Source organism: Peromyscus eremicus, chromosome 19, assembly GCF_949786415.1.
Source record: "Peromyscus eremicus chromosome 19, PerEre_H2_v1, whole genome shotgun sequence".
NCBI classification, from domain to species: Eukaryota; Metazoa; Chordata; class Mammalia; order Rodentia; family Cricetidae; genus Peromyscus; species Peromyscus eremicus.
In genome coordinates, this window is record NC_081435.1 from 73,542,476 (window position 1) to 73,555,557 (window position 13,082).

The 13,082-nt window shown below is 44.5% G+C and overlaps 1 protein-coding gene across 1 annotated transcript in view; it reads left to right on the forward strand.

Moving 5' to 3' along the window:
• Window positions 1–8,932: 8,932 nt before the first annotated feature.
• Window positions 8,933–13,082, forward strand: part of Neto1 (neuropilin and tolloid like 1) — a 129,119-nt gene continuing 124,969 nt past the window's right edge. The window contains exons 1-3 of the mRNA XM_059246249.1: window positions 8,933–8,960; window positions 10,973–11,026; window positions 11,286–11,423. Coding sequence (XP_059102232.1) covers window positions 8,933–8,960; window positions 10,973–11,026; window positions 11,286–11,423 — 220 coding nt within the window. The remainder of the gene's footprint in view (window positions 8,961–10,972; window positions 11,027–11,285; window positions 11,424–13,082) is intronic.

Genomic DNA, 13,082 nt, shown 5'->3' on the forward strand with positions numbered 1-13,082 from the left:
TGGTCCTGGGTTCTATATTAAGAAGGTGGGCTGAACAAGCCATGTGAAGCAAGCCAGTAAGCATCACCCCCCCACCCATGGCCTCTGCATCAGCTCCTGTGTTCAGGATCCTGCCCTGTTTGAGTTCCTGTCCTGACTTCCTTCAGTGATGAGTAGCAATGCTGAAGTGTAAGCCAGATAAACCCTTTTTTCCCCAACTTGCTTTTTGATCATGGTGTTATATCACAGTAATAGAAACCCTAATTAAGACAAAGAGTCACTAAAATAGGTGAATTATTTTATTATTTAAGAAAAATCAATAAATTCATCATTTATTTCATGAGCTCAAACATTTTTCCCAATCAAAATACATTTCTTGACTATGTGAGGCCCATTCCACTTTATAATACAAGGTTATTTTATACAAATAATTTTGAACATTTAGTATTTTCCTTAGTCACATAACAAACAATGTGTTCTGTGGGGCCACGGTCAATAAATTTGTAATATCATAAATTTATATCTTTCAGTTATTAATAAAATATATTTCTAGCCTTGAAATAATATTCATATACCTGATTTATCAGTTTTAAGTAATGTTTCAAGTCATTAATTACATTTTGACAAAAAGACTTATCTTCAGCTTAACATACTTCCAAAACATCCAGGCGGTGGTGGCGCATGCCTTTAATCCCAGCACTCGGGAGGCAGAGCCAGGAGGATCTCTGTGAATTCAAGGCCAGCCTGGTCTACAGAGTGAGATCCAGGATAGACACCAAAACTACATAGAGAAACCCTGTCTAGAAAACAAAACCAGAAACAAACAAACAAAAAAAACCATACTTCCAAAATATCTATTGTTTCCAAATATTTTTCAAATCTATTTTAAAATAACTGCTGGAAATGGGTGTTTTCCTCCCGAAGCAGCAGTGGAGAAAGCCTGTGATGTGATGCTACAGAGAAAGCCCCTAAACAGAGGTACCACACATTCTCACAGCAGCTGGTTAACTCCATGTACAGTCTTATCCCTGCTGCACCAGTGGCCTCGTCTTGCCTGTCAAGTCAGTGTTATAACAAGAAGGATTTAGTGCTTAATGAGACTAGTGATGTCTTTTCTCCTCACTAGCCTCACAGTACCTCCTAGCTCTGGGAAACTAACCAGCAGGTAGAATTTCCCAGTCATTTCAAGCCTTATCTCTCTGTGCCCTGCAATCAAAGTGAGTGGTATCTTCACAATCGAATCTTTACAACTACTTGTGGTTGCTGTGAGTTGTTCTGTATGGCAAATGTGTTGCTAATTAGTCAATAAATAAAACACTGATTGGCCATTGGCTAGGCAGGAAGTGTAGGCGGAACAAGGAGGAGAATAAAGCTGGGAAGTGGAAGGCTGAGTCAGAGAGACACTGCCAGCCGCCATGATGACAAGCCGCATGTGAAGATGCCGGTAAGCCACGAGCCATGTGGCAAGGTATAGATTTATAGAAATGGATTAACTTAAGCTGTAACAACAGTTAGCAAGAAGCCTGCCACGGCCATACAGTTTGTAAGCAATATAAGTCTCTGTGTTTACTTGGTTGGGTCTGAGGCTGTGGGACTGGCAGGTGAAAGAGATTTGTCCTGACTGTGGGTCAGGCAGGAAAACTCTAGCTACAAATGGCGTCCAACGTGGTGGCAAGAGTTTCCACCTAAAAACTGAGAAAAAAGATTCTAAAATGGAGCTAAAAACAGCTTCCTAATTGTCTCTCTCAAATGAGCGGCAGCTGCTGGTTTGAGCTACTGGTGGGTTCCTAGCATGTGCGCTCGACCTGCAGTTTGGCGGGAATGAGGCCTCTGCAAGTAGCACATTAAGCTGCATGGTGGATTTAGAATTTGCTAGTATAAAACAAAAAAAGGGGTTTCTGGGCTACACGCTGCTTGGATAAAAGCATAGACCCCCGATAGCTCCCAGAGCTGGTGGAAAACGTAGCCATGTTGGGAAGCTGAGGTGGGCAGAGCCAGCAGCCACAGCTGCTGCAGTTTAAAGCAATAGATTTATAATAAGACAGATTCAGATGTAATAGTTTACAATGTGTGTAAAATATACGTAAGCTTGAAAGAGACAAAAAAGGTGATATATATAGTTATATAAACAAATACATAGTTTTAAAAAATAAAGTCTTTAAAGAGACAATAAAATTAATATAAAAAATAAGCCACGTAAAGATGAATATTACACAGAGAATCTGGATTGTGTTGTCTTTGGGATTTTTAACTGCAGAAAAACATTTGATTGTAAAAGCTGTTGAGTTATGCCAAAATGTATATTTTAAAGGTACCTTGACTTCAAAATTTGGATATAAGGATGTGTTGCTTTGGAAAGGAGAATCTGCTTTTGTTCCCACAGAAAGCCAAAGGCTATGGATTTGTTCCAGATTAAGATACATCAGGTTTGACCAGCCAAGACCCCCTGAAAGGTCTCTGATGACACCATGGCCCAGATGATCCAACATCCAGAATGATTTGAAGGCAACTGGCTCAGACGATACACCTCACGGACTACTCCATGATCCTAAAATTTTGTTTGTTTCCCCATAAGATACAGCGCCCCCCTCCAGCAGGAAGTAGTAAGAGAAGCTACACCCAAATTCCCAAATTATATGTAATTTTACTTTGTTAAGGTTAAAACCTTCCTTTTTGAAAAAAAAAAAGGGGGGGAAAGTGCTGTGGGATGTTCTGTATGGCAAATGTGTTGCTAATTAGTCAATAAATAAAACACTGATTGGCCATTGGCTAGGCAGGAAGTGTAGGCGGGACAAGAAGGAGAATAAAGCTGGGAAGTGGAAGGCTGAGTCAGAGAGACACTACCTGCCGCCATGATGAGAAACAGCATGTGAAGATGCCGGTAAGCCACGAGCCATGTGGCAAGGTATAGATTAATGGAAATGGATTAACTTAAGCTGTAAGAACAGTTAGCAAGAAGCCTGCCACGGCCATACAGTTTGTAACCAATATAAATCTCTGTGTTTACTTGGTGGGGTCTGAGCAGCTGTGGGACTGGCAGGTGAAAGAGATTTGTCCTGACTGTGGGTCAGGCAGGAAAACTCTAGCTACATGTGGTGGATAACAAAGAGCAATGGCAATAACCTATATAATTTTGGGTATTTCTTGGGGCTTTCGCATCAACAACTCATAGCCTGATAACCCATGTCTGGAGCTGAGATTTCCATTTAATAACTCGCAACTCCCAGGAGCAACACTGTTTTATATATATATATATATATATATATATATATATATATATATATATATATAGCTTACAAACTAGTGGCTTTTATACATCCTTAATTTTGGTTAACCCACTCCCACTTCCCCTTTTTCTCATGTCCCTGCCCCAGCCATGGTTACATTTTTTTTAATTTATGTTTTTGATTGTTTTCCAACACTTTAGACTGAGATCCGAGACCAATGTATACAAGGTAATTGCTCTATCACTGAACTGCATGCACAATTCTTATTATTTTTGTTTTTGAGATAGCATCTCACTAAGTTGCTCAGGATAATCTTCAACTAAGTATGTAGTCTAGACAGGCCTCAAGTAACTGGGATTACAGTCTAGTACCACATGCTGAAATGATGTTACTTACATACTCAATTTATTGTGTGTGTATGTGTTCCATAATTCATGCCATTGCACAAATGTGGAGGCCGAAGAGGACAATTTTATGAAGCCAATTCTCTACTTCTATCTTTATGCAGGTTTCTGGGACTGGACTCAGGTGTCTAGGCTTATGGAGCAAGCATCATTACCAGAAGAACCACCTTGCCAAACCCCAATCTTATTTTTTTTTAATAAGCAATTTGTCTTACTTAGGGTTACTATTGCTGTGATGAAACATCATGACCCAAGCAACTCGGGGAGAAGAGCCTTCATTTGGTTTATGATTCCACATCATTGTTTGTCATTGAAGGAAGTCAGGACAGGGGCTCAAACAGGGCAGGAACCTGGAGGCAGGAGTGATGCAGAATCCATGGAGGGATTCACTGAGTATGGAGCTCACTGACTGACTAGACTTGGGGTTCAACAAGCCCCTGTTCAAACCCCAGTGCTGAGGAAGCCACAAGGTTACTAAATCTGCCTTTGTTAGATGGGTGTTAGGGATCCACACTCAGATTCTCATACTTGTACACCAAGTGTGTTTTTGACCTAACCATGTTCTTAGAACCTTAAATGGATATTTTACTTTTGCATATGTCTCTTCGAGGGTTTCCAAAGAGATTTCACTGAGAAGAAGCTGCCCTATGAATATGAGTGGTAACATGCCATTGGTTGGTTTTTGGGCTGAGTAAAAGGGAGTGGGATGATCTGGGAATCAACCTTCATCCTGGTCTGTTTCCTGTGCTTCCAAAGTGACTAGCCACCTCATACTCCTGCTGCTACAACTTCCCCATCAAGATGGTCTGCGCCCTTTTATACAGTAGACCAAAATGAATCCCTTCTAGAAGAGACTCACCCTGAGTGGGAGGGGCACCACTCTGAGTGCTGGTTTCTGAACTGAGTAAAGGGGGAAAGGAGCGAGCAAGCTGAGCTCCAGCAGTCATCTCTCTGCTCCCTGATTACAGGTGCAATGTGGCCATCCGCCTCAAGCCACCATGCTGTCCCTGCTGTGGTGGACTTTAGTCCTGCTCTGTATGACCAAATACACATTTCCTTACATTAGTTTGTCAGGTATTTTATCATAGTAATGGGTAAAGGAACAAATATAACTATATTGTTTGAATACTGAGAGGTTAATGAGTAAAAATAAACAATATTTTAGTTCTTGTAGCATCACCCCTTTTAACAGGAGAAAGGCAACCCAGAGGTTGTTCCAGTGAAGTAGAGGGGATTAACAAGGGATCCATAGTGGTCAAGTTCATATATGTGTGTGTGGAGGGGGTATGTTCTCTATAAAGAATTACATTTGTGCAGACAAATGTGCATTTCAGTGTGAAGATACACGCCTCTTCAGTTAGGATTTGGGACTCTTCCTTACCCCTTTATTGTTACGCTGGTGCAAGCTGGGAGGTAATCAAGGACACTTACTGGATCCATAAAGATTTAATTTTTTCACTATTTCCTGTAGTAGTCACTATTTTAATTCTAGTCCTTTAGAATCATGGCAGGGTGGCATACTGAACTCAAAAATATACTAGTTTATTAGGCGCTCCTTTCAAAACAACCACACCATGTAAGTTGACCCTAGGTATTCATAGGTTTCTCTTGGGGAAGCTGAACTTTTCCCCATAGCTTTTTAAAAAGAAAGAGCTCCTGGGCTCCTATTAGGGAGGTATCATTGGTCAGCAAGTGGTCCTTCAAGGATTCTTAAGAATGAGAAGCCAGCTTGTGAAGCAAGAGGGTTGTGGGAGCATGCCTGTAGGAGGGCAGAAGGAAATAGAATGGGATCAAAGAAAGAACCCCCTGCAGCCTGGGAGGCTCAGGAGAGCAGAGCAATCACTTGGACACCTGCAGTCCCAGTGGAGGGACCTGGTGCTGGAGGGGTCAGAAATATGTCCTCTTTCCTTCAGCACCTAGGGTGGAGCTGATGCAAAGACTATCAGCCTTAGGCACTGCCCACAAGTACCCTGGATACTGAACACTAGCAGGCTACTATGAGAACTTGACTTACAACAGAGGCTTGAGTAACTCTTGGCACTCTGGCCCTCTGTTCTTCTGCCTCTCCCTTTCCTGGGATTTCCTCTCTAAATTTACTGTGATGGACCTTTAGATGTGTAGTCATGTAGTGCACCCTACTTTCTGATACAAGGACCATCTGACTAGGCAAACAAACTGGACTAAAAGGAAAGAGGAGGGTATTTGGAGTGGGAGTTTAGTGTGCAAACAGAACTTTTTTCCTGTATTCAATCAGCAGTTGAAAATGCAGTAAAATCTTCTGCAAAACTACTCCAAATGTTTGCCACAGTTTCTTCGAAGAATTTTGTCATTTTATAAACATGGCACATTGTGGATCTGTATAAAGACAGCCATCTCCTCTTCAGAATTCCCATACCCAACTTTCATCTTAAGCAACCAGCCATTTGTCAAGAAGCCCACCCTCTGCTTAAAGGTGACTCTTTTCCCAGTAAGCTGATTTCACTGTCATTCTTTGTCATGCTCATCATTGCTTGAACATCTCTTTTCCTTCTTCACAGTTGGGGGCCTTCCTGGCTTCCACTGCCTCTAATCTGTTTTCCCCACCCCCATTCCCACCTCACCCCCCTATTGGCACAAGAATCACGTGAGAGTCACAGAACTACCCATAGGGCATTCCAAGGGTCCAACCTGCAACTAAGTGTGAGACTCACCGGCTCAGCAGCATCCATGAGCATAGCTTTCCCTTTTTCCAAGCTCATAGCTCCTCTCGCAGGCCTGCCTGACTTCAAGAGAAATTGGTTTCCTTTAGGAGGAACCGTGTTCTCTCCTCCAATTCAGATTCTCTCTCTCTCTCTCTCTCTCTCTCTCTCTCTCTCTCTCTCTCTCTCTCTCTCTCCCTTCCTCTCTCTCTCTCCCCCTCTCTCCCTCTCCCCTTCCCTCCCTCCCTCCCTTCTTTCCTTTCCTCTCCTCCCCTCCCCTCTTCCCTGTCTACTGTCTACTCCCCTCCCTTCTCTGTCTCCCTCCTCTCCCTCCTACCGTCTTCCTTCTCTTTTTTCTCTCTCTTCTTGCCTGTTTGCTCTAATTCTCTTGCCTCCGTGGCTACATCTGGTCATCTAGTCTAAATGGGCTCTGTTTACTCTCTTTACCCCACCATTCAAGACTTGCAGTCCTGAATATCCAGGAACCAGAGGCTTGCATTTGAGTGCCGATTCCCACTAGACTAGAGTCACTCATTATTCCTCACTGCGCGAGCCTCACCTCACCTTCTCCAGCTCCACTATGAGAACCTGTGGACAGGATCACTGCATACACGCCCACTCGGCAGACACCCACACAACCACATGGGCAGCTCCAGCCTCAGCAGCAGGTGCGTGGCTGTAGCTCTGGTTCTGGAGCGCTCCTCTGTCTCTTTCCAAGGCCTTTCTTGGCCTTCTCTGAAGAGACCCTGTCTTTGCAGCCTCACGTACACATTTGCTGTCTGCCACGCTGACTCTTTCCACCCTCCCTTTCCTTACTACCGTGATCCCCAGCTGGGGCGCAGTCTGCCAGGTAGTGCTGCAGGCGCCAGAGGGTCGCTCACCCCCTGGGGCTGCACAGCGTAGGTCCAGCTCGCACCGCTGTGGTCAGCACAGGCGGGGTCAGCAGAGGCCTGGGAGTCAGTGTGTGATCCCGGAGCTTCTGGGCAGAGGTGGAAGGAGGTGCTGTACTGTCAGGGGAGGAGGGACTGCCCAATGCTGCCAGCTTCAGCCCCCGCCACCCCACCCCACCCCACCTCATGGCGCTGCCTCGTTTTTACTGTGATTTCACACTCATCTATTCGCATTTTTACAAATTAGGGTTCTTCCTGCTGTTTTTCCACCAACTCCTCTCTCCTCGGAGTTTGACGAGCAGTGCCCGCGCGTTTGTGTGTATTGGGGTGGGGTGATCCGTGTTTGCTTTTGGACGGTTTTGAGTATTTTTCCGAGAAAGATACATTTCAAGGGGCCGCGTCTTTGCAGGAGCAGTTTGGTAGCATTCTGGTGAGGATCTCCTCCGGTGATTAATCATGAAACTTTTACCGCTTTCCTTTCTCTTCCAGCGCGGGGCTTCCGATCTTAGACCAGCGGCTGAAAGGTGAAGTCTTCACCCTCTAGAAGAGGGGACTAGAAAGCTCCAATTGGAGGGACGGGAGACAGTCATTTCAAATCTTTAAAAAGTGATAAACCAAACTCGAAGGGGCATTTTCGCATGATGGCCCCTCCCCCTTCCACGCCTTTCGTCCTCCACTGAGATGCAGTGGGGAATTTGCGAAGCTGCTCTGGACCCTTCTGCCAGAGCTGGCTGAGGGAAGGAGCCCAGCCTGGTCCTCACCCCCTCCCCCTCCCCCACGAACCAAGCCGCTGTGATGTCCTTGCTGTCGCCGCCGCCCCATTGCGCCTCGCACCAGCCCTGGGGGCACCAGCGGTGCTCAGCTGCCCAGTCTCACCCAGGCTTTGGGCTTCCTGGAGGGTCATGCAACCCGGAGCTATGACTAAGGCGCTCACTTGGTAACTCTGCCATATTCTTGATCTTCCTCTCCCTCCCTTCCCCTCCCCCTTTAACCACCCCCGTGTTCCCCTCCACCACCCTTGAGCCCTCCCCCGCCCCCAGACGCCCACCCTTAGGTTCCTTTTCCTGCAAGATCGCAGAGGTGGCGCGCAGCCTGCCGAGCCCATGACGGACCCCTGCCTCCTGCCTTCAATGCCTCAGCAGAAGACCCCCAAAGGCTGGAGAGAGGAGGGCTGCGGCTGGACATCCTCCCGGCGACGCTGCTCGGACCTGGTGCTCCTGGTGGATGAGACCGGCGACTGAGCAAGCCCCTGCCGCCGCCTTCGCTGTCGCCCTCCCAGTTGTTGCCGTCGGTCCGGACCAGTCCCCGCCTTGCGCCTTCTGCCGCCGGGTCCAGATCGGGTCCCGGCTTTGGGCGCCCCGGGGCTCGCCCCGCGCCTGCCGCCGCCCGCGCGCCGACTGCCCGCCGCGTCCTCCTGACAGCTGCGGCGGCGGCGATGATGCAGAGGAGGAGGGTGCTGCCGGCGGCGGTGCTGATGGTGGCGGTCGGCGCCCGGGTGTGATGAGAGCGTCATGGTGGAGACGCTGGCTTCGAGGCGGTGAGAGAGCAAAGGAGGGCGAGAGCCAGCCAAGGGCGGAAGACAGAGCAGTTCCGATCGCGATCGCTTTCTTTCCTCTCTCGCTTTCCCCCCACTGTATTTTGCCCGTGGTTTGCATATTTAAAATCTCTGGACTCCATCCTCTCCCTACCCACGAAGTCTCCCCGTTTCTAAATGGAATTAGTGGAGATCGGAGCCTCTGGTGTAACGCACAGACATGATCTATGGACGCAGTTTGTTTCACAGTGAGTACCTCTCCAGCAGTGCCAGTCCGTTCCCGGGGTGCTGCCACCTCGCCTCTTGGCCCCATGCGCTGGGAAAAGCCCTGCCAACCACTCCAACCAGACCCCGCAGTCCCTTGGAGTCTGGGGCAGATGTAAACTTTCAGTACTGCAGCATCATACAGCCTGGCGGGGGCGGCGCACAGAGTGGCGCTGGACCTCAGAGTTGGTCAGGGAAAGCCGTTTCTCTGTAGGCAGGATCTCTGGGTGGTCCAGAGGAGCATGTAGTTAAAAAGTAGACACGTGCAGGAGATGCTGGGGCCCCGAGAGGATGCAGGTCGACACAGGGAGGTAGCAGGATTGATCTTTGCTGGGTAAGAAGGAATAATTCTCCTTCGTGGGGCTCAGCGGTTCACGGGCCCACCTTCTATTCCTCAGGTAAGCTGGTGCACACCTGAACCCAGGGGTTTAGGGTAGAGTACATCCCAGCCTCTGCCCCTAAAGCTCTGATTCTGCTTCAGAGTGTGGTAACGGGTGGGGGTGAGATGGAGAGGAGTGGAGGCAAACAGGTTCAGAAGTCAGTCATTAAAGGCAATGTCAGAAAATGTGTGGTGGGAATGTCATATTATGAAGCAAGGACTGACGGGCTAAACGTGTGCCACTCTACTAAGAGATCTTAATTCACGAGTTCAGCATCATACAGGTCCTCTGTGTGATTCCATCAAAATAGGAAAAGCAGAGTAAAAAGGCCAAATGTACACACTGATATGCCTGGAGCATCTTTGTGTCTGTGGTGGGGGAGGGAGTTACAAAATTACAGCAAGTTAGGAAAGATCTACACACACACACACACACACACACACACACACACACACACACACACAATCAGTCTTTGAATCTTAGGAGTAGATGGATGACCTGGCCAAAGTATAAAGTAGTGCAGTTGATAATTACTGGAAACTTAATGTCAGGACTCAATTTTTCTGAGAATAATGGCCTGCCTTAGGTAAGATGCCCTAAATTAGTTTCAGGTGGAAATGTGCAAAGGAAGAGCTTTTATGTAATTGGTCAAAATAAATAATCAAAATGGTTTCATTTAAAGAAATGTCAGTTATTACCAAGACCAGATGCATTTTTAACACTTTTCTAGTTTCAGGTTTCTCTTGACATTTCTGAGTGAAGGAAGAAGTAAAGAGAAGTTTAGATCCTCACACCATTGCAGACTTACTGTTCAGTGGCAGACCAGAGTCTCTGACCCTGAACTGACTCCATGGATGCTTCTAGAAATCCCCTTTTTCAAAAATGTTGTCTGCTACTGGATGATAGCCAGTTTAGAATCACAGTTCAGGTTAGAAATGATGAATTTCGCAGCAGGAGAATGTCACACTCAGGGCTAGTTGGTAATTGGGTTAGTTTTTTTTTTTTTTTTTTAAACAAACAAGCAAAAACTAAACTAGCACAAACAAACAAACAAACAAAACCTTCCTGGAGTTCTGTTTCAACGCCAACCAATCCACTTTGATCTGCTGTTTTCTCTTGCACTCATGCCCCCCCCCCCCCCACATAGGTTTTGCAGAATCGTTTACATTCTACACTCCAAGCTTATTGGCAGGAGTGTTAGGGTGGACCATGGAGATTTGGCTCTTTCTGTCTCCCTTCCACTGTCTACTCATGGTCCTCCTTTCTCTCTACAGAAGCTGACAGAGGTCTTAGCAAGGGGTCCTTTACTGCAGAGAGATCTGGAGACCTCCTTGCAGTCTGTGTAACATTTGCAGAGTGTAACATTGTTTATAGCTTTGAAGAGTTTGGGTCTCATCCGCTTTGAATAGGAAGTACTTCCTTATGAGAATCCCACGTTTTACTTAGAACATTTTGAATTAGATTTCCAAAGTTCTGAGACACCTTTGTAAGGATTAACAATGATTAAATTATTCTATTTTGGTATCATCTTACCTGTAACTTGTCTTATGGTTTTACAAGGTTTGGTCATTTTGGTTGTGAATTTTAAATTTATAATTGTTCTTTTTCTGTTTCAGTTATAGCAAGTTTAATCATCCTCCATTCCTCTGGAGCAACCAAGAAAGGAACAGGTGTGTTTTGTTTTTCATTTTTTGTTGATAAAAAAAAAAAAAAGCTAATGGAGATGTCTAATTATTTTGCATTTTCCTATTTTACCATACCCATTCCAGAATAGCTGGGCATCTCATAGAGTGTATAATAGACTGGCCTTGACTAAAAGACTATCTTGAAAGTAATTTACTAATGGATATTATGAGAATATCCTCTCTATTTTTGGTGTTATAAAATATTGGATGATGGTTCTTTTTAAAAATGTGTTTTATTTTATAGAAAAACAAATCACCTCGGAAACACAGAAGTCAGTGCAGTGTGGAACTTGGACAAAGCATGCAGAGGGGGGTGTCTTTACCTCTCCCAATTACCCCAGCAAGTACCCCCCTGACCGAGAGTGTGTCTACATCATAGAAGGTAAGAGAGGAGAGATACCAAGCCAGGGAGGCAAGCCAAAGCCTGGCCTTCTCAGGCCTTGCACGTGTGATGTGAACAGACATTACAAAATAACTGTGAATCCAGAATCAGACTGATTTCTGAGATTATTAGAAATGGATTATGAACACACAAATATCTGGTAATGAAACAACCACACAACCTAAAAGCTTCTTTTTCAGCAATCTAAAATAACAGAATTATTCTGCAGTTGACGTGCTATGCCAATTTGTGACATTCTGAAAACTAATATTGTACTGGTTTATTAATTATAATAGCTGGTATGCTTGTTAGTGTTTTCTTCAATACTATCAAGCAACAGAGAACCATGTGAATGGCAAAGTTGTATCTGCAATCGTGTTTTCTAAACATTAATTTGAATGGCATTTAAAATCTTTTTGTGTATTTGCAAGTGAGGTGATCATATTTTCAGGTCAGACAAGGTTGTAACTTATGGAGCTCTCATCCATTTTTTCAACCTGAAGGAAAAAAAGTACTTTTAAAAAGGTTCACCCTTCTGAATAGTTTCCATTTCTTTTAACCTTGAGCCACCTCTCAGTTAAATATAGAGAAAGCTTTTAAAATATGTGAACATGTCTCCCAATGATGAAGGAAGGCTACATTTTAAGTGTTAGTTCCAAATAACCCAGAACTTGGTACCCTCCATGCCATGTACACCTACAGACTAAGTTACGGTAACAGAAAATCGTGACTGCATAATGTCTCCCCATAAACCAGGGTTGTGACCACAGGGTAGATCTTTCAAAAACATAAATAAAATAAAACAAAGCAAACCAACAACAACACCTTCTGGGTTCTGTTTCTCTGATTTTGAGAGATCCTGTTTAGAAATGATTTTTTATTCTTATTTTCATCCACAAGTTAGGAATCATCCTCTTCCTCTTGCATTGCATAATGTAGGAACTTTTATCAAAAATAACCTAAACTACATAAAGTTTGATGTTTAAAGGATAAAACAAACCAACTCAAACAGACATCTGGCAGTTTGGATCTCTAGAAGATGAAAATATTGAGTTGCTTGTTTGAAATCAGCTATTATTTTTTAAACAAGTTTGTATTAGATATTAATTATGTGTGTTAAAATAATATATTATAAACTTTTGAAGTTTTTTTTTTCTTTTTGAGACAGGGTTTCTCTGTGTAGCTTTGCAGCCTGTCCTGGGACTTGCTCTGTAGACCAGGCTGGCCTCGAACTCACAGAGATCTGCCTGTCTCTGCCTCCCGAGTGCTGGGATTAAAGGCATGCCCCACTACCTCCTGGCTACTTTGAAGAACTTAATATTTACCAAAAATATTTACTCATAGGAAGGTGTCTTCGTTTTGGTAATTAGAAAACGGAGGCATATAGAAATTAAACATCTTGCTGAAACTAAAAATAATCACATTTGAAAGAGCAAAACAGGACATGTTTCCTGTGAGTTGTGCTTTCTTGTGTATTACTTTGGTACCTTTACAAGTACCGCTAGCCTTGAATGTGATAGTTTTCATAAGTTGTATTTATATCAAGGACAAAATAAAATGATAATGTATGATTAAATCATACACTTTTATGGATTTCCTATCAAGCATTGCACAAAAATTGCCAGATACTAGCCTTATGGTGCTGTCAATGTGGCTTGA